At 48.3% G+C, this 26511-nt stretch overlaps 1 protein-coding gene across 13 annotated transcripts in view; it reads left to right on the forward strand.

Moving 5' to 3' along the window:
• The window catches only part of CEP250 (centrosomal protein 250), a 134974-nt gene that overhangs the window by 33423 nt on the left and 75040 nt on the right, over nt 1-26511 (forward strand). For 9 of the 13 annotated variants that reach the window (XM_065566571.1, XM_065566574.1, XM_065566577.1 and 6 more), the window contains 6 exons: nt 10133-10378; nt 11644-11740; nt 12232-12330; nt 17754-17915; nt 18328-18506; nt 18988-19170. In XM_065566571.1, the coding sequence (XP_065422643.1) occupies nt 10133-10378; nt 11644-11740; nt 12232-12330; nt 17754-17915; nt 18328-18506; nt 18988-19170 (966 nt within the window). Of the gene's footprint in view, nt 1-10132; nt 10379-11643; nt 11741-11788; nt 12103-12231; nt 12331-17753; nt 17916-18327; nt 18507-18987; nt 19171-26511 lie in introns of those variants that run through there. The other 4 variants (XM_065566581.1, XM_065566582.1, XM_065566575.1 and 1 more) reach the window with 3 other exon arrangements.

The raw sequence follows: 26511 nt of genomic DNA on the forward strand, positions 1-26511 counted from the left end.
ATGACCAGGGAGGAGTATAAAAATATTGCTCAGGCGTGCAGGAGTGAAATCAGGAAGGCCAAATCACACTTGGAGTTGCAGTTAGCAAGAGATGTTAAGAGTAACAAGAAGGGTTTCTTCAGGTATGTTAGCAAGAAGAAGAAAATCAAGGAAAGTGTGGGCCCCTTACTGAATGAGGGAGGCAACCTAGTGACCGAGGATGTGGAAAAAGCTAATGTACTCAATGATTTTTTTGCCTCTGTCTTCACGAACAAGGTCAGCTCCCAGACTGCTGCACTGGGCAGTACAGCATGGGGAGAAGGTGACCAACCCTCTGTGGAGAAAGAAGTGGTTCGGGACTATTTAGAAAAACTGGACGTGCACAAGTCCATGGGGCCGGATGCGCTGCATCCGAGGGTGCTAAAGGAGTTGGCGGGTGAGATTGCAGAGCCATTAGCCATTATTTTTGAAAACTCATGGCGATCGGGGGAGGTCCCAGACGACTGGAAAAAGGCTAATGTAGTGCCCATCTTTAAAAAAGGGAAGAAGGAGGATCCGGGGAACTACAGGCCAGTCAGCCTCACCTCAGTCCCTGGAAAAATCATGGAGCAGGTCCTCAAGGAATCAATTATGAAACATTTAGAGGAGAGGAAAGTGATCAGGAACAGTCAGCATGGATTCATGAAGGGGAAGTCGTGCCTGACTAACCTAATTGCCTTCTATGATGAGATAACTGGCTCTGTGGATGAGGGGAAAGCAGTGGATGTGTTATTTCTTGACTTTAGCAAAGCTTTTGATACGGTCTCCCACAGTATTCTTGCCGCCAAGTTAAAGAAGTATGGGCTGGATGAATGGACTGTAAGGTGGATAGAAAGCTGGCTAGATCGTCGGGCTCAACGGGTAGTGATCAATGGCTCCATGTCTAGTTGGCAGCCGGTTTCAAGCGGAGTGCCCCAAGGGTCGGTCCTGGGGCCGGTTTTGTTTAATATCTTTATTAATGATCTGGAGGATGGTGTGGACTGCACTCTCAGCAAGTTTGCAGATGACACTAAACTAGGAGGCGTGGTAGATACACTAGAGGGTAGGGATCGGATACAGAGGGACCTAGACAAATTAGAAGATTGGGCCGAAAAAAACCTGATGAGGTTCAACAAGGACAAGTGCAGAGTCCTGCACTTAGGACGGAAGAATCCCATGCACTGCTACAGACTAGGGACCGAATGGCTAGGTAGCAGTTCTGCAGAAAAGGACCTAGGGGTCACAGTGGACGAGAAGCTGGATATGAGTCAACAGTGTGCTCTTGTTGCCAAGAAGGCTAACAGCATTTTGGGCTGTATAAGTAGGGGCATTGCCAGCAGATCGAGGGACGTGATCGTTCCCCTTTATTCGACATTGGTGAGGCCTCATCTGGAATACTGTGTCCAGTTTTGGGCCCCACACTACAAGAAGGATGTGGAAAAATTGGAAAGAGTCCAGCGGAGGGCAACAAAAATGATTAGGGGTCTGGAGCACATGACTTATGAGGAGAGGCTGAGGGAACTGGGATTGTTTAGTCTCCAGAAGAGAAGAATGAGGGGGGATTTGATAGCAGCCTTCAACTACCTGAAGGGGGGTTCCAAAGAGGATGGAGCTCGGCTGTTCTCAGTGGTGGCAGACGACAGAACAAGGAGCAATGGTCTCAAGTTGCAGTGGGGGAGGTCCAGGTTGGATATCAGGAAAAACTATTTCACTAGGAGGGTGGTGAAACACTGGAATGCGTTACCTAGGGAGGTGGTGGAGTCTCCTTCCTTGGAGGTTTTTAAGGCCCGGCTTGACAAAGCCCTGGCTGGGATGATTTAGCTGGGAATTGGTCCTGCTTTGAGCAGGGGGTTGGACTAGATGACCTCTTGAGGTCCCTTCCAACTCTGATATTCTATGATTCTATGATTCTATGAACCTGGGCTCTGCCAGGTCTAGTGGCCCCTAGTGGTCATCAGCAGCACTGCAGCCCATTTCTGTTGGGGAAAGGAAGTTATGCGCGAAAAACATTAATTTCTGCAAAATTCTGCATTGTGCAGTGGCTCAGAATTCCCCTAGGAGTAATAGTTAAGTCCAGAGCAGACTGCGAAGAGTTACAAAGGGATCTCACAAAACTGGGTGACTGGACAACAAAATGGCAGATGAAATTCAATGTTGATAAATACAAAGTAATGCACATTGGAAAACATAACCCCAACTGTACATACAAAATAATGGGGTCTAAATTAGCTCTTACCACTCAAGAAAGAGTTCTTGGAGTCATTGTGGATAGTTCTCTGAAAACATCCACTCCATATACAGTGGCAGTCAAAAAAGTGAACAGAATGTTGGGAATCGTTAGGAAAGGGATAGATAATAAGACAGAAAATATCATATTGCCTCTATATAAATCCATGGCATGCCCACATGTTGAATACTGTGTGCAGATGTGGTTTCCCCATCTCAAAAAAGATACCTTAGAATTGGAAACAGTTAGGAGGAAGATAACAAAAATGATTAGTGGTATGGAACAGCTTCTATATGAGGAGAGATTAATAAGACTGGGACTTTTCAGCTTGGAAAAGAAACGACTAAGGGGGTTTTAGTATTGGCAGTATGAGATCTCCAGCATATATCACTCAAATTGAAATCCCCCATGATCAGTTTTTTCCCCTATGTATTATAGGTAGGTGTGTAAGGAGGCCTGTTCCTATTCAGGCCCCCTCAAGAGGACAGGGAGAGGCGCTCAGAGAGTCCCTAGAGAGGCAGGGCCCCCAATCCCAGCTCATATGATAGGGACACTGAATGGGACTCAGACCTCCTGTAGTAGGAAGAGGGCCTGAAACATAAGACCTTGTATCAATGGCCTGGTATGAGGCCTGAGGCCTGGGCTAAAGTAGTGGTCAAAACTTTGCTAATATAAAGCAGAGTCAGGCTGTGACTAGAGGCAAGCCCTGCTCACAGAATCTGGCAAGAACAGGGCCGATATTGCAGAAACACACATTCCTAAGTAGTGCTAGGCACAAGAATACACACGCAAACACATCCCAGAAGGGTGGTACCAGGAAACCTCAATACTAACACATTCCCCAAAGATAACAGGGACACGCTCACCCATCTTAAAGATAAGGTCAGGATGACAGCATGAGGGATAGAAATGTTTTGATCAAACCAACATGTATAAGGTAATGGGTGGCATCTAGATATGTCAGAGGGTGGCACCTGGCCATGTCAGAGAGGCAATTCGTAACTTGTTTGTATCAGTGTATAAAAAGGTATCTCAAAGGGAGTGTCTTTGGCCAGCCAAGGGGGGGATGAAAAGTCCTGCCATTCACTGAGCTGTGTCCATTGTCACGGGCATACATGTCTTAGTATCCTCATAGAGTTTGTTACCATGCTTCGTCGACAATAAACCTGGCTGGGTGCCTTCGTATCTTAATGGATCTTGTGGTCATTGGGCGGTTCGCTTGAGGTCTGCTGTGCCAGCTACCTGCGCAGAGCTGGGATTGCATACATAGGGAATACACACAATCATATTTCCCACAAATTAGGGGAAACCCCTCCCAAAGCCCTTACAGAAGTCTCCAGACATTTTTCAGATTTCTTCCATAAGTCAGATTTGAAGTGACACTACCTAGGTGAAGGTTAGGTTCAATGACCACTGCATATAAAAACGGAAATAAGGACAACCTGGGGAATTACAGACCAGTCAGCTTAATTTCTGTACCCAGAAAGATAATGGAGCAAATAATTAAGAAATCAATTTACAAACACCTAGAATATAATAAGGTGATAAGTAACAGTCAGCATGCATTTGTCAAGAACAAATCGTGTCAAACCAACCTGATAGATTTCTTTGACAGGGTAACAAGCCTTGTGGATGGGGGAAAGTGGTAGATGTGGTATATCTTGAGTTTAGTAAGGCTTTTGATACTATCTTGCATGACCTTCTCATAAACAAACTAGGGAAATACAACCTAGATGGAGCTACTATAAGGTGGGTGCATAACTGGTTGGAAAATCGTTCCCAGAGAGTAGTTATCAGTGGTTCACAGTCATGCTGGAAAGGGCATAACGAGTGGGGTCCCGCAGGGATCAGTTCTGGGTCCAGTTCTGTTCAATATCTTCATCAACAATTTAGATAATGGCATAGAGAGTACACTTGTAAAGTTTGCGGACGATACCAAGCTGGGAGGGGTTGCAAGTGCTTTGGAGGATAGGATTCAAATTCAAAATGATCTGGACAACCTGGAGAAATGGTCTGAAGTAAATAGGATGAAATTCAATAAGGACAAATGCAAAGTACTCCACTTAGGAAGGAACAATCAGTTGCGCACATACAAAATGGGAAATGACTGCCTAGGAAGGAGTACTGCGGAAAGGGATCTGGGGGTCATAGTGGATCACAAGCTAAATACGAATCAACAGTGTAATGCTGTTGCAAAAAAAGCAAACATCATTCTGGGATATATTAGCAGGAGTAAGCAAGACATGAAAAGTGATTCTTCCGCACTACTCTACGCTGATTAGGCTTCAACTGGAGTATTGTGTCCAGTTCTGGGCGCCACATTTCCAGAAAGATGTGGACAAATTGGAAAAAGTCCAGAGAAGAGCAACAAAAATGATTAAGGGTCTAGAAAACAGGACCTATGAGGGAAGATTGAAAAAATTGGGTTTGTTTAGTCTGGAGAAGAGAAGACAGAGGGGACATGATAACAGTTTTCAAATACATCAAAGGTTGTTACAAGGAGGAGGGAGAAAAATTGTTCTTAATCTCTGAGGATAGGACAAGAAGCAATGGGCTTAAATTGCAGCAAGAGCAGTTTAGATTGGACAGTAGGAAAAAACTTCCTAACTGTCAGAGTGGTTAAGCATTGGAATAAATTGCCTAGTGAGGTTGTGGAATCTCCATCATGGGGATTTTTAAGAGCAGGTTGGACAAACACCTGTCAGGGATGGTCTAGATAATACTTAATCCTGCCCTGAGTGCAGGAGACTGGACTAGATGACCTCTCGAAGTCCCTTCCAGTTCTATGGCACTCTTACTGAAGGAATATCAGGACCCATGGGAAAGCACCCTCAAACCACTCAGCACACAGACAGACAGCTTCCCACAGGACATAATTGACTTCCGCCAGAAACTCTGCAACATTAACAACATAAGAATGACCATTATGGGTCAGACCAATAGTTCGTCTATCTCAGTATACTGTCTTCTGACAGTGGTTAATACCAGATGCTTCAGAGGGAATGATGATCAGGAATGCAATCCCATGCTCTGGGTGTCCCCAAACCTCTGACTGCCGGAAGCTGGGAGTGGATGACAGGGGATGGGTCAGCCAGTTTCAGTGATAAATGGCAGGCTTGAAATCCTCTTGGCCACTCTCTCTGTGCATGCACAGTTAACCCTAAGGCTCACATGCCAAACAGAACTATCATGTGGATACTGTGTTCAGTTTTGCTCTCCCCAAGGGGCAATGGATGCCATGCGCTAGCTGGAGTATATGCTGAGAAATTGAGACCATTGTGGGCAGGATTGAACCCATGCTTGATCCACAGTTCTGGGCAAAAAAAAAAAAAAAAAAAAAAGGCTGGTAGAATCTGTCAGCATTAGGAAAAGCTGGTGGGGTGGGGGAGGGAGAGGAGGTTCAGGGTGCACAGTATCTCATTAATTAAATGACCGGCTGTGTTAGCTTCTATAGAATAAAGGGACCCAGAGTGTCAAAAGTATTAACCTGTTCCTGTCACTGTATGACATTAACAGACAAAATTTGGAGTTCCAAATGCTGAGACCTTGGTCTGTTTAGTACCATAGCAAATACAACTTTAAAAATGCTTTTAAACTTTATTAAAGATACAAAAAAAGGAAAATCAGTTAAAGCAATTAAGTGTAAAGTATTAAGTAAGGCTTTCATTTTAACTATCCTTTATCCTAGTGGTTCTCAAACTTTTGTATTGGTGACGCCTTTCACACAGCAAACCTCTGAGTGTGACCTTATAAATATATAAAAAATGTGTTTTTAATGTAACACTATTATAAATGCTGGAGGCAAAGTGGGGTTTGGGGGTGGAGGCTGATAGCTCGCAACCCCCTACATAAACCCTTATGACACCCTGAGGGGTCAAGACCCCGAGTTTGAGAACCCCTGCTTTATTCCATTTCCCCTTTAACTTTAGAGAATCCTTACAAGGAGAAAAACCCCTGTTTGACAGTCTCTAAGATGGTATTAGAGATGGTGGTAACTCTCCTTTTGGGGAAAAAGTTAATTGAGCTGGGCCGGAGTTGTTGTTAAAGTCGGATGGTGCTTCCTTGACGAGAAAACCAGACAAACACACGCAAAAGGGGAAAGAAAAGAACAGCTTCTGTCTTTTTTATGGTTACTCTCACCTGCAGTCTCATTGCTGGAGAAACATTAGAATCATAGAATATCAGAGTTGGAAGGGACCTCAAGAGGTCATCTAGTCCAACCCCCTGCTCAAAGCAGGACCAATTCCCAGCTAAATCATCCCAGCCAGGGCTTTGTCAAGCTGGGCCTTAAAAACCTCCAAGGAAGGAGATTCCACCACCTCCCTAGGTAACGCATTCCAGTGTTTCACCATCCTCCTAGTGAAATAGTTTTTCCTGATATCCAACCTGGACCTCTCCCACTGCAACTTGAGACCATTGCTCCTTGTTCTGTCATCTGCCACCACTGAGAACAGACGAGCTCCATCCTCTTTGGAACCCCCCTTCAGGTAGTTGAAGGCTACTATCAAATCCCCCCTCATTCTTCTCTTCTGGAGACTAAACAATCCCAGTTCCCTCAGCCTCTCCTCATAAGTCATGTGCTCCAGACCCCTAATCATTTTTGTTGCCCTCCGCTGGACTCTTTCCAATTTTTCCACATCCTTCTTGTAGTGTGGGGCCCAAAACTGGACACAGTATTCCAGATGAGGCCTCACCAATGTCGAATAAAGGGGAACGATCACGTTCCTCGATCTGCTGGCAATGCCCCCACTTATACAGCCCAAAATGCCGTTAGCCTTCTTGGCAACAAGAGCACACTGTTGACTCATATCCAGCTTCTCGTCCACTGTGACCCCTAGGTCCTTTTCTGCAGAACTGCTACCTAGCGATTCGGTCCCTAGTCTGTAGCAGTGCATGGGATTCTTCCGTCCTAAGTGCAGGACTCTGCACTTGTCCTTGTTGAACCTCATCAGGTTTTTTTCGGCCCAATCCTCTAATTTGTCTAGGTCTCTCTGTATCCGATCCCTACCCTCTAGTGTATCTACCACACCTCCTAGTTTAGTGTCATCTGCAAACTTGCTGAGAGTGCAGTCCACACCATCCTCCAGATCATTAATAAAGATATTAAACAAAACCGGCCCCAGGACCGACCCTTGGGGCACTCCGCTTGAAACCGGCTGCCAACTAGACATGGAGCCATTGATCACTACCCGTTGAGCCCGACGATCTAGCCAGCTTTCTATCCACCTTACAGTCCATTCATACAGCTCAAATTTCTTTAACTTGGCGGCAAGTATACTGTGGGAGACCGTATCAAAAGCTTTGCTAAAGTCAAGGAATAACACATCCACTGCTTTCCCCTCATCCACAGAGCCAGTTATCTCATCATAGAAGGCAATTAGGTTAGTCAGGCACGACTTCCCCTTCGTGAATCCATGCTGACTGTTCCTGATCACTTTCCTCTCCTCTAAATGTTTCATAATTGATTCCTTGAGGACCTGCTCCATGATTTTTCCAGGGACTGAGGTGAGGCTGACTGGCCTGTAGTTCCCTGGATCCTCCTTCTTCCCTTTTTTAAAGATGGGCACTACATTAGCCTTTTTCCTGTCATCTGGGACCTCCCCCGATCGCCATGAGTTTTCAAAAATAATGGCTAATGGCTCTGCAATCTCACCCGCCAACTCCTTTAGCACCCTCGGATGCAGCGCATCTGGCCCCATGGACTTGTGCACGTCCAGTTTTTCTAAATAGTCCCGAACCACTTCTTTCTCCACAGAGGGTTGGTCACCTTCTCCCCATGCTGTACTGCCCAGTGCAGCAATCTGGGAGCTGACCTTGTGCGTGAAGACAGAGGCAAAAAAATCATTGAGTACATTAGCTTTTTCCACATCCTCGGTCACTAGGTTTCGCATTAGCGAAAGCATAGCTCTGATCAGCCATTCAGAGACCTGGTAAACTTTTACAAGCATCAGACTGTTTCAGTCATTGCTGTTAGCCAACTCCCTGGGCGCAGGCTTTAAGTGGTGGTACAAAATGTACAGTCTTGGTCAGCTAAGCCAGTCTCTTATTAAACAGAAGGCAAAAGGGAATAGAAGAAATAAGGTGGGGAATGAACAGGACACACGAGGGAAAGGGTGACAAAGTTTCCCATCCCAGGTGGTATTCATGATTTAGCCAAAGCTGGTGGAGGTGGTGATGTCATCTGTGTCCCTCTCTCTGGCCCAGTCTGGTCAGGATATCTCCACAATCAGGACAGTGAAGGCCCAATGGTGAAAATGTGTATCCTGGAATCCCAGGAAGTAGTGGCAGTGGCAGCCATGATGGTAAAGCTCGCTCCTTCCAGTCCATCCACCTCCCAGTCAGTCAGTGTCCACTAATTTTCCCCTCAAGTCTCTTTTTAAGGGCCCCAAAAAGGACTGATGGGTAGAATAGCCCATCCTCTCATTATTTTGTTTGCCAATTAGGCCTAATTTTTGAAGCACCAATTTTGGTCCATTGATTTCTGGTCCTATACTCCTCTTGTTTACTAAGCATGATCTTGATACAGTCCTTGCATGTTGTTAGTAAACCCTTGCTATCTGAAGTATTTCAGCCTTCCGGTTTTCTTTTGAAACAATTTTGAGACAACTTGTTGTGACAGTTCACAAATCTTTACCCATTTTCCACCAGATAAGCTCATAATTGGAGTAGGACTGCTAGGTTCCAATTATTACAACAGACTCCAAATCTGGTTCACTAGCCCTACTCTCTTCCCCCAGATGTCAAGGCAATCCAAGTAACTATGTGGATTATAGGGCACTTAGAGTAGTCCTTTAAACAGAAAGCTGTTCTTAACCTTAACTATAGTAGAGTCTTACAAGAGGGTGTGTTGGGCAACCTTTACTGTATGCCTGTAATTAGCCCCATCTTAACTTCATCCCTGGACTTGCACACAGCCAGTCTAATTTTTGGGCAGGAGACCTGTATTTTCACAACCTCCTCTGCTTCTCTTGTGCCTCATACCACCCCATACACCCTGCTGGAGACAAGTACATCAATATACATTTCCTGCCATGTTTCCCAACTAAGAAGATTATAACACTTTTGTAGTTGGAATTTGAGGAACAAGCCATTGGTCAAGCCTTTGGAAATTGTGAGCTGCAGAAGCCTGAGAGTTCCAACCTTTTCCTTACAAGACAGGGAAGATAGATTGGGGAGAACCCCCTTAGTATCAGTGTAAAAATTAAAGTTGCTAAATCAAGCACTCAACCAGAAAATTCACAAAGTTCAGGTTTCTCCCATGAATCTTTGCATGTTGCACACATGTAATGCTTCAACAAAGGAAACAACACTAGAAAAACATTATGTATCTATAATGAGGCAAAGTCAATACTTCAGGAAGTAGCTCAGCTTTTGGGATTTCCTGATTTTTAGTGTAGATCACCTTTAATGGTATAATAATGCAAGATTTTTGCATTCAGGTTTTTAGGTGTGTGTTTGTTTTGTTTGGGTTTTTTGGAGGAGTGGGGGTTGTGCAAAAATAAATTCCATGCAAGCCCTTAGATACTTATCTGGCCATGTCTGAATGTTTCACAATTTTAATGTATTTTTCTTTACAACACTCCTGTGAGGTAGAGAAGTGCTTTATCCCCATTTTGCAGATGGGGAATTGAGACACAGGAAGTCTGGTGGCACAGCTGGGAATTAAAGCTGGGTCTCCCTAGTCCTAGATTAGCACTGTAACCACTGAAACATCCTTCTTCTTCCTTAGTTGATTACAAACCAGATCACTGATCCTCTAAGTATCTGAGATGGCTGAACATCTTTGGAAAATGTTAAGACTGATCCTCAACAATGGGTTGTAATTGTCATGCTGTGACATGTTTAAAAGGTGAATATGCAGATGAAAGTGTTCTTGAGGATCTATTTTACTATTTTATTCTGCTTCAGGGACTTGTCAGCACTGAAGGCAGACCAGATAAGACTTTCTGGATCAATACTTGTCAGCTGCTTCCATCTAAGTTCTGGTACACGGCCCTGGGAGTCGAACACTTTGGAAAGATCTGCCCCGAGGGATCAGACACAGCAGCTTTGTGCCAGGGCTCAGGAGCTGGAAAAGGAAGTATACCAGAAAACCCAAGAAGTGATGTGCTTGCAGGTCAAAGGGGATATAGAGAAAGAGGAGCTTCAGGGCAGGTAAATTAGTCTTAAAAACCCTACACAACCTTTGGGGAATGTTTCCCACCATTTATCACAGAGGCCTTTGGATTCAATCTGCATTCTCCTTCAAAGCACAGCCACTTCATACCGGGTTTGTTTTTCAAAATGGTATCTACTGTTGGCTTTAAAAAGAAATAGGCAGAGAGGCGCCTGAATAAAGAAAATGGGCTTTCTGAGTAGGGTGACCAGATGTCCCGATTTTATAGGGACAGTCCCGATATTTGGGGCTTCGTCTTATATAGGTACCTATTACCCCCCACCCCCTGTCCTGATTTTTCACACTTGCTGTCTGGTCACCCTGTCTCTGAGTGAGATGAAGTTGGGAGTAATGGTGTGTGTGGAAAGGGGTTTTCTTGGAGGGTGGGTGGCAGAGTTGGGTTTACAGTTACAATAGAACCTTAAGAGTTACGAACACCAGAGTTACGTACTGACTGGTCAAGCACACAGCTCATTTGGAACCGGAGGTATGCAGTCAAGCAGCAGCAGAGACCATAAAAAGAAAAAAGGAAACAGTACAGAATTGTGTTAAACGTAAACTACTAAAAAAATAAAGGGAAAGTTTAAAGAAAAGATTTGACAAAGCAAGGAAACTGTTTCTGTGCTTGTTTCATTTAAAGCAAGATGGTTAAAAGCATCATTTTTATTTTGCATAGTAAAGTTTCAAAGCTGTGTTAAGTCAATGTTCAGTTGTAAACTTTTGAAAGAACAACCATAACGTTTTGTTCAGAGTTACAAACATTTTAGAGTTACGAACAACCTCCATTCCCGAGGTGTTCGTAACTCTGAGGTTCTACTGTAATGTAGTTGGAGAGAAATGCTGAGCAGTATAAAGGGACCAGTTCTGTCCCCCACCCCAGTGCAATGCTATGATAACCAGACTATGTTGCAAGGGGCTGGAGAGAGAATCCCCACAGTGCAGATGCTGCATGGGGCTGCCAGTTATACTGCCCCCTTGCAAGCTCAGGTGCAGGGACGTGTTGGGGTCATCTACACAGTGCTCAACGTTACAAGGTTCCTGGACTGTGACACAGCCCGTAGACAGCCCTCCATACCAGAACCACAGAGCACCTCAGAATCCTGAAGGCCCAAAGGTGGCTTAAAGCCATCTCTGTCCCCTCCCTCTGGGCTGAGTCTTCTGTGGTGTATCTCATGGAGGTGCTGCACAGACTTTCAGACATAGTTCCTATGCAGCTGATGGTGTGCTAAGCTTTTGGAATATTGCACAGACTTTTTCTTCTCAGGGTGATGGAGCTCTCAGCCTTGCTGGCGCAGTCCCAGAAGCAGAATGAGGAGAAAGAAAAGACCGTGAAGACACTTAGTGACACGATGGAAATTCTGGTGTGTGAGAAATCTGTGGGAAAGCAACCCAACAGCTATTGGGTTTGAGCTTTTTTTTTTCTTCCCAGCCTCACCACAAAGAGCTGTGGCTTCCTCCCTATATGGGAACATAAGGCACTTTGTCTAAATGTGTGTTTCGTGGTTGGCAACTGAAGGCTGGGCAGTGGCAGGGGAACTGCGTGCACATCTAATCCAGCATCGGAGAGCTTGTAACAGAATATTTCACCTCAGGCACTTGTAATCCAGTTAGGTCACCAGTGACCAAAGACTGTCAGCGTGTGACAGCTTCTCAGTTTATCTCATTCAGAGTTATCAGGTGTTCACATTGAAGTTGGTGTCCTCGTTAGTTTCCAGCAGAGAAGGTAAGGATTGAATGGGCCATGAAGAGTGCCTAGAGCTGGCCCTTCAGTTTGGAGCTGAGGCACAGTGGCAAGTCAGTGCTAGGGGAGATGGGAATGCTCCAACTCATCCTTTCTTTATTCTGTTTCTAGGAGGCCAGTCGGTTGGAGGTAGAATATAAAGCTTCACTGACCAAGAATGCCAAAGAAGAGACCCTTTCCCTTCATCAGGTGCTAAAAGACATAACTCAGGTAAATAACATGTTCTGCTACAGAAATATCTGGGAAAGGCGTGGGAAGTGCACAATATATATGTAGATGTTCAAAGGCCAGAAATCTCGGTAGAGCTCTTGACTTGGAAAATCTAACTTCTCACATCTCACTTGCCTGTAAATTGCCTCTCACTGTGGGCCAGATCCTGTAGACTTTGCTTAGACTCTACTCAGGCAAACATTGAAATCACTAGGAGTTTTGTCTGAGAAGAAATGTAGGGGTCAAGTCATGTCTTTTTGGAACATTACCTTGTTTTTTGGAACATTACCAGCATTTTTTTTAACCTTATCCTGGCTTTGCTGAAACACTTGCTCAACCTTCTGCCTTAATAACTTCCTGAATAAAGGACTAAAAGAGAACTAGTAATTTTCATACAGGAGCAGCCTAGCATGCTGCATCCAGTAGTGGCCAAAACCTGATGCTTCTGACTGGGTGCTATGCACCACTCACATAATGTGTTGCAGGAGTAATATGTATCCTTAACCTTTTATTTCCTGGTTTTCAGATGTTTAAGTTTAGCTTCTCTTCATATTTTTGAAGGGCACAAGGGCAACCTTAACTCCATGTTGATGATGTTTTTGGACAGTTAATTTCCTTAGTTAAAAAAAATAAAATTGGCATCCCCACGTTCCACTGCCTCTGACTCCTTGGCAACAATTGCCCCGGCCACAGAATGCACTGGCTGTATTTTAATGCCTCCACTGCTCCTGCATTATCTCATCTCATCTCTTTGCCTCTCCAGCCCAGCCCAGTCCTCCCTCTCCAAAGTGCTAGTCATTAAACTGGGTTTTGAAAAACAGTATTTGGATGGTCCCTTACACCCTTCACACTGCTCCAATGCCTCCAGCCTTCCCTCCAGCTCATCTATTTCTCTGACCATCCTCCCCACACCCTCACTGCCCTGAGGCTGCCACCACCTGCTAGCTGCACCCTCTTCCTTGCCACCCATGTCCTGGGTAAGCTTAGAGGGGCCATGGAGAGGAGGGCAGGGAATGGGGTCTTAGAAGTGCATGTAATAGCTGGATAGGTCCATCAATGACTATTAGCCAGGATGGGCAGGGATGGTATCCATAGCCTCTGTTTGCTAGAAGCTAGTAATGGGCAACTGGGGATGGATACCTCTTCTATTCAACTGTTCTATTCAGTCCCTCTGAAGCACCTGGCATTGGCCACAGTTGGAAGACAGGATACTGGGCTAGATGGATCTTTGGTCTGACCAGTATGGCTGTTCTTATGAGACAAGAAGGGGCAGTAAGATGAGTTGAGATCCAGATTCCCTACCCCAGATCTGTACGTAGTGTGTGGGCTTGGGTTTCTACACACACGCATGCACCAGAGGAGGCTCAGGGCTGGTCCACACTAACCCCCCAGTTCGAACTAAGATACGCAACTTCAGCTACGTGAATAACGTAGCTGAAGTCGAAGTACCTTCGTTCAAACTACAAAGTACTTACCGCGGGTCCACACTCGGCAGGCAGGCTCCCCCGTCGACTCCGCGTACTCCTCTTGCGGAGCAGGAGTACCGGCGTCGACGGCGAGCACTTCTGGGATCGATTGCTTACCGCCGAACCCGGAGGTAAGTATAGACGTACCCTCAGAGAGGAGTGACATGCCCCATTGATGTCAATGAGGTGTTCTCAGATGGATGAGAATACCCCATGGAGATGAATACCGCCTGAAATAATAGTTCAGAGAGGTGTGAATTTAGGACTCAAACTCACTGTGCTGCTCAAGTTCAGTGGCCGCATCACGTCACTTTGGGCCACCCAGTTAAACTGACTTGGCAACACAGCCTTAGCCTTTCTACATATGCACATTTCACTCTCTTTAACATGTCAGTTATGGTTAACTCATATTGGAGTTCCCAACTTTACTCAAACTCTTTCAGTATTGCTTCCCCAAAGGGAAAGGGGCTGTGTGCTAGCTGAGATCAACCCTGAGCAGGTGATATCAGTTTGGGCATAGTTTGAGACCCAGGTGTGTGGTGGGCAGGAAAAAAAAAAAAAAAAAAGAGGATTTTGATATCACATGGCTTTTTCTCAGGAATGTGTTGCTCAAGTGACCCCAGATTTGGTCCACTCACGCCACCCATGAAGCACAGCAAATGTCAGGACAATCTGATTCAGTCTGTGGCGTTTAGACTATATGGAAAAGTAGTCTGCTAAACAGTGAGTCTCAACCGTTACTATAGTGGAGCTACTGCTCTGCTATAATTACTCAGGCATGTTATGGATTCTTCATCACCTGAAATCTTTAATTCAAGATCAGGATGTATTTTGTAAAAGATCAGATCTACCATAACCAGAAGTTATGGGTCTGATGCAGGAATTATTGGATGAAATTCTCTGGCCCATGTATGCAGGAGATCAGGGTAGATCATAATGTTCCCATCTGGCCTTAAATTCATGATTAAGCGACTGTAAAACTGGCATTATTTAGATTGGATGAACAAGTGTAGGAAGGGAACTGACAGCATCCAGTGGCTAGGGAACTAGAGATTCTATTTCTGTTTAATCTGTGACTTTGGCCAAGTGACTTTGGCCAGAATTCTCAGAGTTGGGTGCCTAAAGTTAATTTCCTGAATTCATACTAAGACTCCTAAATGAAAGTGGCCTGCCTTTGAGAAGGGCTGAGCAAGTGCTGCTTTCAAATGATTTAAATTAAAAATTAGGTTATCTTTATTGAGACATCCTGGTTTGAAAACTATCGCTTTCATCTCGCATCTGTAAAGTGGAAATAACACTTGCCTTCCTTTGTAAAGCCATGTGAGATCACCAAAAGAAAATCACTAAAGAAATGCTGAGTATTATTATCCAGATTATAGATCTTCACTGTCCCATGGCAGAAGAATAAGGGAGGGTCCTTTGCTGAGGTTAGGGTGCAGGGAATGTAGAACAAATGAAAGGAAATGGTGCTTCACACAACAAAGTCTTCTTGGAAATGTACTGCAGGTTACTAGATCAAATATGGTGGTTCTATTTATTTTTTATGACCAATAACACTTGTTAGAAATCCCAATATAAGAGTAATCAAATCTCCTACTTCAGGGCCTTGCCTGATTGCTGCAGGGGTCAGGAGGGACATTATTTTCTTCTCCCTATACAGCACTACATAACTGACTCTCATTCTGGGCCACAGCCCTACCAGGATCAGCTGGGCAGCCCCTTCCAGGATTCAGGAAGTGAAAGAGAACTTCCTCCCAGCCTGTCTCAGAAGCCCTGGATGTGGGCCCTGAAACAGGATGCTGGCACTTATTTCATGTCCCAACCCTAGGGTTACCATATCTCATAAATAAAAAAAGAGGACCCTCCACGGGCCCTGGCCCCGCCCATTTCCCCACCCCTAACCCCGCCCCAACTCGGCCCCTTCCCTGCCCTAACTCCGCCCCCTCCTCCCTCCCACTCCCAGCCAGGGGGAAAGGGCTGCCCCAGCGCTACCGGCTTCAGGGTTTGCCGGGCAGCCCCCAGACCCTGCGCCCCCAGCCGGCGCTTCCCCAGCGCAGCTGGAGCCGGGAGGGGAAGCGCCCAGCCGGGGGCGCAGGGTCTGGAGGCTGCCCGGCAAACCGTGAAGCCGGTAGCGCTTGGGCTTTGGGCAGCCCCCGTGCCTCCGGACCCTGCGCCCCCAGCCGGGCACTTCCCCTCCCGGGCTCCGGCGGTGCAGGGTCCGGAGGCACGGGGGCTGCCCGAAGCCGGTAGCGCTCGGGCAGCCCGGCTCTTAAACAGAGCCGAAGAGTCGGGGAGGAGCAGAGCCGCCATTTTCCCGGACATGTTCGGCTTTTTGGCAATTCCCCCCGGACGGGGGTTTGACTGCCGAAAAGCCGGACATGTCCGGGAAAAAGAGGACGTATGGTAACCCTACCCAACCCCACTGTGTTCCCTTTTACCATGGCCGCTCCTGTCACTCTGTCAGCAGCTTGACTACTTCTGGCTCTTAAGTTTAACACCATGTGACATGGCAGGGCTTCTCCCCAACTTCCAAGCATATACTGCCATGCCCAGTCTCCTTTAAGATTTATTGTACAAACATAAGGAAATAAAACAAACACAAACAGTCCCTTTGCTTACCCTGTTGTGGTAGGGCTTCATGACCCCACTCCCAGGGATCTCTGACAATCCTGCTATTTGCAGCTTCCCAGTCCCAGCCCACTCTGCTCCCTTTCTGGAACACCAGCTCTAGGGCTCCTTCCTGGGAACCTGGCCCTTGCTCCAGAGATCTACCACAGGAGTTAACTCCACTCCTCTAGGGGAATCTCTCCCCAGGCACAGCCTGCCCCAATCACTCCTCTCTGTCCTGCCCTCTAACAGGTCTTTATAGCCCCAGGTGTAGCCCTTCCCCTTTTCATTGGGCCCACCTGCTCTGACACAGGGAAGTTGGGTCTGGTCTGCTCACAGGGACTCTGTAACACACCACTCTTTTTCTGGTACTTCCAGAGCTCTTTGTTACTAGCTCACTGGCTGTCTGCCCAAGAGCACTTTGACAAAATCTTAGAAGTTCTGTCTGTTTGGGGTTCCTTACCCACATGCCTCCTGGACTTCCTTTCCTGATTGTGACCTTTAACTGGGTAACCTTAGTGTTAGCTGCATGGTCAACATGCATGATGTGAGAGGCGAGTCATCATTGTTCTGTCTGTTTGTTCATTTAATCCATTTAAGTTTAAATGTCTTTTCACTTGTATTTTTCAGTCAATCTGATGTGCTGATGAGTAATTCTTCTTTCCCTGCACATCTGTATAAATCCTCCATGTTTCCTTTGCATGTGCTGGTAACATTAACTCATTCTTTAGTTGACGGACTGTTCCTCTTAGGTTGCCTCCCTTTCTCCATTCTGAGGACAGGAATTTTAACCTCAGATCTTTGCATAGACCCTCATGAAGCTTCTTTGGCCAATTCTTGCTCCTTTCATGCTACTGTTTCAGAGGAATTATGATCAGTTGCTCTTCTATTATCATATTCTTCAGAATTCATCAGCTGCTTTCTCCTCTGGGGAGTTTTAATACTACTTTTCATGGCTATTGGTCACTAGAGGCCTGATTCTGTTACATTAAAACTTTTTATATCACTTTGACTGCATAAAGAAGCCATAAAGGAGGCAGAAACGGTGCCTGAGGGCCAAAAAGAAACTGAGCACTGGTTAAAGTAAGCCCCCAGAAGGCCTAGAATAGAGGGAGTACAAACATAACATCCATTCCTGCCCTATGGTTTTTCTCCTGTTCTGCATTATTCTGGAATCACCCATACCTGAAATGCAGGAGGTCATGGCCACCAGAACCAATCTTCTCTATTGCCTTAAGTCAGACAGCCTGTAACCTCTGACTGAAGGGTGGCATGGAGGAGGAGGGAGAAATAGGTAAATAAGAGTGAGTGGTAGGAGGGAAGGAGTAACAGCTTGGTCTGGGGTTTCAGGCAGTGCTAGACGATACTGACAACGCAGTCAGCATTTCATGGGTTGAGAGCTCCCAGCATCCTGAATCCAGCAACCTCTCCTCCCTGCTGAGTTCCAGTGACATGGAAAGGGCCCTTGTTCTGGTGCATGAAGTATTGTCAAGGAGGTGCCAGGCAGTACAGGTGAGAGGGATCTGGTGCAGGACTCTCTTTACACTGGCAGCAATTTCCCCAACCTCACTGCCAGCCCACTCTCTCAAATGTCTATGTCTCATCCAGCCTTTCCCCCTCCACTTACTTCTGCCCTCCAGCCATCCTTCTCTCCACACTGAGACTGCCTTTTCTCTGCCCCCACTTTCTCTGTAATTCCCCCTTCCACCTGAGCACCCTCCCACACTGGATCACATCTTTTGCCCTCAGATGATCTGCTCCTCTCCTGACTCTCCCAGCTGACTCATGTTTGAACTATCTCCCTACACTCTTCAGCTGCTGTTGCCCTCAGGCCTAACTGTTGACCTCCTCCTAGCTGGTCCGCCTGGACCCATCTTCTCAGCCCCATTCTGCTCATGCACTCATTCTGCCTCTTCCCTGGCAGGCCCTAAGGGAGCAGCTTTCAGACAGCCAAGACTCTGTCCATTCTCTGCAACATCAGCAAAGGCAGCAGGAAGAGGAATGCAAGATGCTGAGGCAGAGGCTCCAGCAGCTGGAAGAGAACTGCAAGACACTCACCAGCGAGATGCAGCACCTCCAGTCCTTGGTGGAAACTCTCAGCAGGTCAGCCCTATGTCCTCCCTCCACATCGTATAGGGACTTCAGTAGCAGAGTGTTGGGGGCTAAGAACGCTCCTGTTCCATAGTAAGTCTGGCTCTGCTTCTCAGGTTACTCTTTCCCTGTCACTAGCAATTAATGTTCCTAGCCACCACCCCATATCCAGGCTGCCTGAGGAAATTGGAGAGCTGCCCGAGTATAGTGTGTGTCCAGTCCAACCTCTGCCACCCCTAAATTAAGTTCCCTAGGTGCATCCTGCATCCCCAGGTTGTAGAGAGGCCCTCTGCTGAGCACTGCTTCCCACTGAGTGAGAGCAATAGCCTCCCCAGCCCCTTTTCTTCCACCTCAGCTGCCAGAGAGGAAAAGAGGTTCACATGCAGCAAGCACTTCAAACCCCTCCCCTCCCATTCCATCCTCACTGGTGCGGATGGGGTCTGCTCATGCTAGATTCTCCTCATTCTGCTGACTGGGCCCTGCCTCTTTGCAGTGACCGTATGAACTTGGAGAAGGCCAGGGAAGAGCTGCAGCAACAACTGGAGGTGTCTGAGCAGGAGGCCTGGCGATTGCGCCGAAGCAACACTGAGCTACAACTGAAGGAAGATTTGGCTCAAGGGGAGAAGGAGGAGCAACAGCTGGAGATGGAGAGGATCCTTCGAGAGAGGGAGCGCCTGTGAGCTCTTTTGTCATCCCTCCACAGGGCAAGGGGTTGGGGCACTGTGGGAGCATGCTGGGATTGGTGGCTGAGTGCTGGAGTGGAAGTGATGAGTGACTGCACAGGTATGGAAGAAGTGGAAGCTAGGAGCTGAAGGGAAGCACCAGGAAAGGGAACATGGGATTGAGTTAGGATGGTTAGTGCAATTGGTGTCTTTTATTTCCATGATATTAGATTATTGCTAATCTAATATCTAAGAGGCCTCTTCCCATCATTCCACTCTTGGTCCTTGGAGGGCAGGGTTTTTACTTGATCATCGCTGCTGGCCTAACTCTTTTCAGTCTTTGCTTACTGACTGAGACATGAAAATGGTTCTTCCTTGCAGAGATTACTCCTGATTTTTGCTCTCTTTTCCCTGAGCTCACCCATCTCAGCCAGCCTGTGCTAGGCAAAACAAGTGGTTGCTGCAGTGCTGGGCTTTTGGGACAACTCGTGGGAACCTGCAGGGCCCGGTTCTTTTCTCTCACTCCAGTGTTAATCAAAAGTAATTCCCCTAAAGTCAGTGGAGTTACACCCATGAAAAACTAGTGTAAGCCACTAGAGAATCAGTTCCTTTGTATCTTGCTGTCCTTGGCTTTGTACAAGTGTTGGCACTACCAAGTGTTAAACAGTCCTGCATGTACCAAGTTACATTCCTTTCCCCAGAAGAATGAGAGAAACAGCCCTTTTGTTCTGGATTTTTATGCTACACTTGGATATCACTGGGACAGGCGCTATATGATATCCAAATCAATAGACCTAGGTTACATCTGGCCCAGCTGGTGCAGTCCACACTGCAGAGTGACACGTGTAGTGCAACTTCAGTGGTTCAGCTATTCCTTCCTGTTCAATAATGCACCGCCTCACTGGATCTGTTTGAAAAGAGCAGAACCACTCGGATGCCACCAACTGTCCCAGCCAGCGTCCTAATTTGCATGACCTTGTGCTCAACAGTATTGATGACAGCTGGTGGATAATAGATTATAATAGATTAATCCTCCTAAAATAATCCAAATCCTCCCCTGATTCCAGTCCGTTGATCTATCATGTAACACATGGGTAAAGTGGGTGGAGGTAGAGCTAAAGTCAGAACAGCAGCCTCCAACCAGTCTGTGGAGGGAGGACAGCAGTGTCAGGCTAATGTTGGGAACATGAGGGGACATGGGCTCTCTAGTCTATTTCCAGAGGACAGACAGGTAGTGGTGGTGGTGGAGTGGCAGAGTTTAAGGTCTGAGCTGAAACCTTAACTGAGAGTTTCCAACTTTGGGTATTTAAATTCTGAACTTTAATGCACTTGGTTTTTGGTAAGTTTATGCAATCATACTCACAGGTGCATTAGCAACAGTTCTTGTGAGAATGTCCTTGTTTTCACGTTCACAATTTTACCAAAAAAGCCTAATATTTTACTTTGAAACAATGTAGTGCAGTATTTAGGGCTACAGGACAAGTTCAAGATAAGAAAAATATTGTTATATAAAATTATATAAATATTCCATACTCTCTATGTTGAAATCTTCATAGGACTCTCCGAGGGAGATCAGTCTTCCTTTGATGTTTCTAAAGTTACACTTTTTTATCCTTGAGTATAATCTCCATAATATATTAAAAGCTCCACACTGTACTACAGATTCTTTTGGCAACTGTAATCTCTACAGAACGAGTCAGTACATATCTTGATTTTTGCAGCACCCTTTGATTCATACTCAGTTCTCTTCCGCAATAGCTACCACAACCATTCAATTTTCAACTAAACCTTTTAATAAAGTTGGTTTGTTTTTTAGTTGTATTTTTTCAAAGCTACCCAAGTATTAGTTCTTCTTCGAGTGCTTGCTCATATCGATTCCAATTAGGTGTGCGCGCGCCGCGTGCACGATCGTCGGAGAATTTTCTACCCTAGCAACACCGGCGGGTCGGCTGTGGAGCCCCCTAGAGTGGCGCCTTCATGGCGCTGACTATATACCCCAGCCGACCCGGCGTCCCCTCAGTTCCTTCTTACCGCCCCTGACGGTCGTTGGAACTGTGGAGCGCGGCGTAGCTGTTCTCCACTCTCCCTAGCTTATTCCGTTTATTGATAGTTATAGTATAGTTCTAGTTGTATATAGTTAGATAGTTGTTTAATTCACTTTGTTAATAGTTGTTGTATAGTTAAAGGGGATTAAGGGGGTTGTCTCCCCCCTTTTTCCCCCGGCGTGTGGCCGGGCTCATGCCCAAGGCTCCCGGCTTCAAACAGTGCGCGTCCTGCGCTAAGCCTATGCCAACAAGTGACCCGCATGACTCGTGTCTGAAGTGCCTGGGGGAGTCCCATCAGACAGATAAGTGCAAGATCTGTAAGGCCTTCAGACCGAGGACCAAGAAGGAGCGGGACTTTCGGCTTCGGCAACTCCTTATGGAGGTGGCACTTAGCCCGGACGCTCCATCGGCGCGTCAAGCCCCGGCACCAAGCGCCTCGGTGCGCAGTGCCCCGGCGGCACCGACCATTCCGACTACGCGAGTGGCGTCGGACAAGCCTCCACGGCACCGGACCCCGTCGGCACCGCACTCACAGCAAGTGCCTCGGCGCCGTTCATCATCGCCGGGACATAAAAAATCCCATAAGACGGGGACTGCCGTACCGAAGACGCCGGCTCCCCCGGTGCCGGGGGTAGAGCCGCGTCCGCCTGTGGAGCACCAAAAACAGGTGCCTCCGGCACCGTCGACTCCGGCTCCGAGGCCGTTGAGTCCGGTGCAGACAGGGTCACCACCGCGACCGGCGGTGATACAGTGCCTCCCGTCGACCCCAGAGACCTTCGCGACGGCGAGAGACTTGATCGCTCTCATGGAGCCGGCACCGCCCCAACCACCGGCACCGTCGGCACCGTTGACTCGTCCGGTCCAGTCCAGGGGGAAACCTGCCTTGATGCGCCCTCCATCGCAGGGACTGGAACCACGGCACCGTTCCAGGTCCCGAAGCAGGTCCCCACGCCGCTCGCAGTCCCGGCGCCGGATATCACCTCGGCACCGGTCGTACTCGCGGCTAAGATCATCGTCGCGGCACCGTTCTACGTCCCGGCACCGCTATGATCGTCGGTACCGGTCAACATCGAGACGTAGTTCTCGGCACCGCTACGATCGACGCTCAACGTCGAGGGGTCGCTCCCGGCACCGGGCCTACTCCAGGTAACCGTCCAGGTCCAGATCCGACTCCCGGCACCGGCGCGGTCATCGGCACCGATCGCGATCTCGGCACCGATCGCCGGCGCCGCACAGAGATGGAACATCTCCAGACCGGCACCGTGCGGCACCGTATCCCACGGGAATCGTCTCGGCGCAGTCGGCACCGCCATGGCCATCGAGATCGGTGTCTCGCTCCTCTGAGGACATATCGAGATCGGCATACCCCCCTCAAGGGCAAGCCGAGGAGCAAGATATAGGCCACTGGCAGGAGTTAGCAGAGGACCCTGCTCACGGCCCATCTCACTGGTCTTTCTGGACCCCGTGGGCGTACCATCAGGCGCAAGGGGCTCCACTAACTTCAGCCTCTCGCTCGGGTCACTCTGATAGAAGGGCCCCAGAGTCCACCATCTCTCGCCCTCCTCCAGGGGGCATGGAGGCTTCCGTGCCCGCACCACCTGACGTCCTGGACCCAAGGACAGGTGATGCTCCGTCCCAGGAACAGGGAGAACAGGACCCTCCCTTGGACCCCTTACCACCGGAGGCATCTTCCTCTTCCTCTCCGGATGAGGCAGTGGCGGGCACGTCGTGCACAGGTCCACCCCCGATAGATCTTCGGGCTCATCAGGACCTCTTACATAGGGTGGCCCGTAATATGGACCTACAGGCGGAGGAGATAGTGGAGGTGCAGGACCCCATTGTAAATATCCTCTCGGCGGATGCCCCATCCAGAGTGGCGTTGCCCCTGATCCGCACGATCCAGGCTAACGCCACTACGATATGGCAAACTCCTGCCTCTATTCCACCCACAGCCAGAGGGGTGGAGAGAAAGTACTTTGTCCCCTCAAAGGACTATGAGTACCTGTATACTCATCCACAGCCGTGTTCACTGGTGGTGTCATCGGGGAATGCAAGGGAGCGCCACGGTCAACAGGCCGCAGCGCCCAAATCGAAGGAGGCTAAGCGCCTCGATTTGTTTGGCCGTAAAGTTTATTCAGCCGGAGGGCTGCAACTTAGAGCGGCTAACCAGCAGGCGCTCTTGAGCCGTTATAGTTTTAACTCCTGGAACTCTATGGGGAAGTTCAAGGAGTTGATTCCCCAAGAGTCCAGGGAAGAGTTCGGGGCCCTAGTTGAGGAAGGTAAGAAGGTGGCTCGGACTTCCTTACAGGCCTCATTAGATATAGCGGACTCGGCTGCGAGAACCCTGGCATCAGGTATCGCGATGCGAAGGACCTCCTGGCTCCAAGTTTCGGGTTTGCCCCCTGAGTTGCAACAAACCCTGCAGGATTTGCCCTTTGAGGGACAGGGGTTGTTCTCTGATAAGACGGACTCTCGCCTGCAGAGCCTCAAGGACTCCAGGACAATCATGCGCTCCCTGGGGATTGTGGAAGCAGAGAAAAGAACTGACAGAAGGGAACTGTAATGCATGACGTTTGTTAGCAAGAGTCAGGCTAACTGTAACCCTGTTAACGCTAGATTTGTAGAAGCGAGGATTGTGTGAGGCGGGTGAGAAAGAACTGTGTAAGAAGTTATGATGACCTCAGCATAGATAAAGTGTAGAAGACCTTGGGTAGATAAGGTATAGAAAATAATTGTATGTTGGCAAGAGTCAAAACAACTGAGGAAATGAGATATCAAGATGGCCTATGTATAAACAAAAATGCTGCTGTCTCTCATTATTTCTGTAATGAAAGGTATAAATGCTTGCTGTAATTAGTTACCGGGGAGAGACCTGTTCAGCTCTCCCTCTGCACATGTGAGAGTTAATAAAACATCTGACTTGCTGTACCTAAACAAAAATAGTGAGAACTCAGTTTTTCTCCGACAGGATGCACGTTGCGGGTCCTCAGCGCAGGCCATTTAGGCCTCAGCTTCAGCGCTTCTACCCCCCCACACCTCGTCAGAGACAGGACTCTGCCCGGAGGCGGGGGCGAGGTGGTAGAAGAAGGTGGACCGGCCCTCAACCTGGTCAGAACCAAGGGCCACCAAGGCCACCCGCAGGCCCCAGGCAGAACTTTTGAAGGTGCGGTCGAGGACGGCGCCCCAGTCATCCCCCAGGATCCAGCCCCCTCCTTTCGGGATCGCCTCTCCCACTTCCACCGTGTTTGGTCCCTTATAACTTCGGACCGTTGGGTCCTTCGCACGGTGGAGAGGGGATACGCTATCCAGTTTTCTTCAATCCCTCCCTCCCACCCCCCTTCCCCGTCCCTCTTCAGGGACCCTTCTCACGAGCAACTTCTTATACAGGAGGTTTCCACGCTCCTTGCTATGGGGGCCATAGAGGAGGTTCCAGTAGAGTTAAGGGGCAGGGGATTTTATTCCCGTTACTTCCTGATCCCCAAGTCCAAAGGGGGTCTGAGACCCATCTTGGACTTGCGCGGACTCAACAAATTTATAGTAAAGTTGAAGTTCCGCATGGTCTCCTTAGGAGCCATTATCCCTTCCCTTGATCCTGGAGACTGGTTCGCCGCCCTCGACATGAAAGACGCATACTTTCATATTGCAATTTACCCGCCCCACAGACGCTTCCTGCGATTCGTGGTAAGCAAGGTGCACTATCAATTTGCGGTCCTTCCCTTCGGCCGATCCTCGGCCCCAAGAGTGTTCACGAAATGTATGGCTGTCGTGGCAGCATACCTTCGTCGACAAGGGATACAGGTGTTTCCGTACTTAGACGACTGGCTGGTATGCAGCCGCACCAAAGAGCAAGTTCGAGCTCACGTCCACATGATAGTGCACACATTCAACAAGTTGGGCATCCTACTCAACAAGGACAAATCCACTCTAGAACCTACCCAGAGAATAGAATTCATCGGCGCAGTCCTAGACTCCAGACGTGCACAAGCCATCCTGCCAGACAACCGCTTTTGTACCATCACGAGCCTCATTCAAGGGCTCAGGGCCTTCCCAACTACCACGGTGAGGTCGTGCCTCACCCTGCTGGGTCACATGGCTTCCTGCACGTACGTAACCAGGCATGCCAGACTTCGGCTTCGCCCACTCCAGACCTGGGTGTCATCGGTATACCGCCCACATCGGGACAGCCTGAACATGGTGGTCACGGTCCCGAACTCGGTCCTGACCTCCCTCACCTGGTGGCTAGATCACAATGTGGTTTGCGAGGGGATGCCATTTCACGCCCCACAACCCTCTCTGCACCTGGTCACAGACGCTTCATCTCTGGGTTGGGGCGCCCATCTCAACGAACACCATACCCAGGGCCTGTGGACTGCACCCCAGCTGTCCCTGCACATCAATGTTCGGGAATTGATGGCGGTACGCTTGGCGTGCCAAGCATTTCTCAATCTCCTACGTGGCCGCTGTGTGTTAGTTCTCATCGACAACACCACGGCCATGTTTTACATCAACAAGCAAGGAGGAGCACGTTCGTCGATTCTATGCCAAGAGGCCATTCGCCTGTGGGACTTCTGCATCGCCCACTCAATCCATCTCATGGCATCGTTCCTCCCTGGAGTCCAGAACACTTTAGCGGACCGACTCAGCAGGTCCTTTCAGACGCACGAGTGGTCTCTCCGTCCGGACATCATACATTCCGTTTTCCAGAAGTGGGGGTTTCCCCAGATAGACCTGTTTGCATCTCGAGACAACAGAAAGTGCCACGTGTTCTGCTCCCTGCAAGGTCGAGCTCCGGGCTCCCTCTCGGATGCGTTTCTCCTTCCCTGGAAAGACCACCTGTTTTATGCCTTCCCTCCGTTTCCTCTGGTCCACAAGGTACTGCTCAAATTGCGCAGAGACCAGGCACAGGTAATTCTGGTCGCTCCAGCGTGGCCGAGACAACACTGGTACACCACACTGTTAGAGCTCTCGGTTCAGACACCGATCCCGCTTCCATTATGTCCAGATCTCATCTCTCAGGACCACGGCCGACTGCGTCACCCTGACCTGCAATCTCTTCACCTCACGGCGTGGCTGCTCCATGGTTCACCCAGGCAGAGCAACAATGCTCACTCTCGGTCCAACAGATTCTGTTGAGCAGTAGGAAGCCCTCAACACGAGCCACGTACTTGGCCAAGTGGAAGCGGTTCTCCTGTTGGTGCGAACAACGAGCCACGTCCCCGTTACAGGCACCTATTCCTCTCATATTGGAATATCTCCTCTCCCTAAAACAGCAGGGGTTGGCGATATCTTCAATTAGAGTTCACCTGGCCG

This window comes from Chrysemys picta, chromosome 13, assembly GCF_011386835.1.
Source record: "Chrysemys picta bellii isolate R12L10 chromosome 13, ASM1138683v2, whole genome shotgun sequence".
Classification (NCBI taxonomy): Eukaryota; Metazoa; Chordata; order Testudines; family Emydidae; genus Chrysemys; species Chrysemys picta.